Source organism: Anopheles cruzii, chromosome 3 (genome assembly GCF_943734635.1).
Source record: "Anopheles cruzii chromosome 3, idAnoCruzAS_RS32_06, whole genome shotgun sequence".
Classification (NCBI taxonomy): Eukaryota; Metazoa; Arthropoda; class Insecta; order Diptera; family Culicidae; genus Anopheles; species Anopheles cruzii.
The window spans coordinates 54,817,968-54,820,169 of record NC_069145.1 but is presented as its reverse complement, the minus strand read 5'-3'; the positions used below and the strand labels follow the sequence as shown (position 1 = coordinate 54,820,169).

At 50.7% G+C, this 2,202-nt stretch overlaps 1 protein-coding gene across 1 annotated transcript; it reads left to right on the top strand.

The window, feature by feature from the left end:
* The first annotated feature begins 261 nt into the window (after window positions 1-261).
* Window positions 262-2,149, top strand: LOC128273789 (F-box-like/WD repeat-containing protein TBL1X). The gene is made up of 4 exons (XM_053011828.1): window positions 262-319; window positions 392-1,347; window positions 1,417-1,533; window positions 1,611-2,149. The coding sequence occupies exons 1-4, from the start codon at window positions 262-264 to the stop codon at window positions 1,992-1,994; spliced, it is 1,515 nt and encodes a 504-aa protein (XP_052867788.1). The 3' UTR covers window positions 1,995-2,149.
* Window positions 2,150-2,202: the final 53 nt, after the last annotated feature.

The following is a 2,202-nucleotide window of genomic DNA, read 5'->3' as shown; positions in this document are numbered from 1 at the left end:
GGTTTGGAATTTTGGTTTCTTTCTGTTGCATTGTCAGAAAACGCACTGCTGTCAACGATGTCTTCTTCTTCTCATTCCTGTTTGGAATGCCGAGTGACGCCTTTGTGATGTCAGAAATATGGCTAGGCAAAGCTAGGCAAAAACAAATAATTTATTAGCGCCGTAATTTAGCGGATAATTCTGTGAGTACGTTAGTAAATCGCAAGGTGGTAGTTGCAACATTGTACGGAATCGTAGAAGCACATAACACGTTAAAGTGCAATGAGCTTCTCCAGTGACGAGGTGAACTTTTTAGTTTACCGCTATCTTCAAGAATCGGGTGTGTATTGGCACGATGCACCGATAAATACCAGCGGTTAGATAGCAAATCCTTCGTTGACAACAATTCTAGGTTTTTCCCATTCGGCGTATACGTTCGGTATCGAGTCGCACATCTCACAGAGCAATATCAATGGAGCGCTGGTGCCTCCGGCCGCCTTGTTGAGTATTCTGCAGAAGGGCCTCCAGTACACGGAAGCCGAGATAAGCATCGGAGAGGATGGAAGTGAGCAGCGGTTGGTAGAGAGCCTAAGCCTCATTGACGCCGTGATGCCGGAAGTGGTTGCTATCCGCCAGAACATGCAGAATCAACAAAAGCAAACGATTAAAACAGAAGCCCCGGAAACGAATGGCACTACGGAAGAACCTGCCCCTCCCGCAACCAGCACAACCACTACCTCCTCCACGACACCGGCTCCGGCCGAAACGATGGAAGTGGATCAGAGCATCGAAATACCGGCGTCCAAAGCCACTGTACTGCGTGGACACGAGAGTGAGGTGTTCATTTGCGCCTGGAACCCGAGCACCGATTTGCTGGCTAGTGGATCGGGCGACAGCACTGCTCGCATCTGGGATATGTCGGACAATCCGGCCAATCCGAACCAGCTCGTGCTACGGCATTGCATCCAGAAAGGTGGGACTGAGGTGCCCAGCAACAAGGACGTCACTTCGTTGGATTGGAACTGTGACGGCACGCTGCTGGCCACCGGGTCGTACGATGGCTATGCTCGTATCTGGCGCACGGATGGGTTACTGGCCAGCACACTCGGTCAGCACAAGGGCCCGATTTTTGCACTCAAGTGGAACAAGCGCGGAAATTACATTCTTTCGGCGGGCGTTGATAAAACCACGATCATCTGGGATGCGGCGACTGGTCAGTGTACACAACAGTTTAGCTTCCACTCTGCACCGGCCCTCGACGTCGACTGGCAATCGAATCAATCGTTTGCCAGCTGCAGCACCGACCAGTGCATCCACGTGTGCAAATTAGGCGTAGACAAGCCGATTAAGTCTTTTCAGGGACACACGGTTAGTGAAATTGGTCCGAGGTAGATTGGCAAACGGCTCACTGATTCTTCAAAAATTGTTTCTTTACAGAACGAAGTAAACGCGATCAAGTGGGACCCGCAGGGCCAGCTGTTGGCATCTTGCTCGGATGATATGACACTGAAGATCTGGTCCATGAAGCAGGACACTTGCGTACACGATCTGCAGGTAAGAATGGCAGCTAACGTAACTAACGTTTCAGCACTGGCGGCAGATTAATAAGTATCACGTTTCCATTCAAAAAGGCGCATTCAAAGGAAATTTATACCATCAAATGGTCCCCCACTGGTACGGGAACACAGAACCCGAACATGAACCTGATCTTGGCCAGTGCGTCGTTCGATTCGACCGTTCGCCTGTGGGACGTCGAACGAGGCGTCTGCATTCACACGCTGACAAAACACACCGAACCGGTTTACTCGGTCGCCTTTAGCCCGGACGGAAAGTTCCTCGCGTCTGGTAGCTTTGACAAATGTGTCCACATTTGGAGTACGCAAAGCGGTCAGCTGGTGCACAGCTACAAAGGCACGGGAGGCATCTTCGAGGTGTGCTGGAACTCGCGCGGTAGCAAGGTTGGTGCTAGTGCCAGCGATGGAAGTGTGTTTGTACTGGATTTACGAAAGTTATGAGCGACCGCGGCAACTACGCCACCGTTGATGACTGCTGCTGAGAAGAATTCTTAAACAATCACCACACTAATTCACATCCTACACAGAGCAAGGATTCCAAAAGTGGAATTAACGCTCTTCATTAGCAGACAGGGACAAGAATTGATCACGACTAGGAAGGGCATCAAGAAAGGGCTTTCCCTCCTCCAGCGTAGCCTGCAGCATTTCG

Coding starts and splice junctions, on each gene's coding strand:
- LOC128273789 (XM_053011828.1), top strand. CDS start 262: ATGAGCTTCTCCAGTGACGAGGTGAACTTTTTAGTTTACCGCTATCTT. Junction 1,348..1,416: donor AGTCTTTTCAGGGACACACG/GTTAGTGAAATT, acceptor GTTTCTTTACAG/AACGAAGTAAACGCGATCAA. Junction 1,534..1,610: donor CTTGCGTACACGATCTGCAG/GTAAGAATGGCA, acceptor CCATTCAAAAAG/GCGCATTCAAAGGAAATTTA.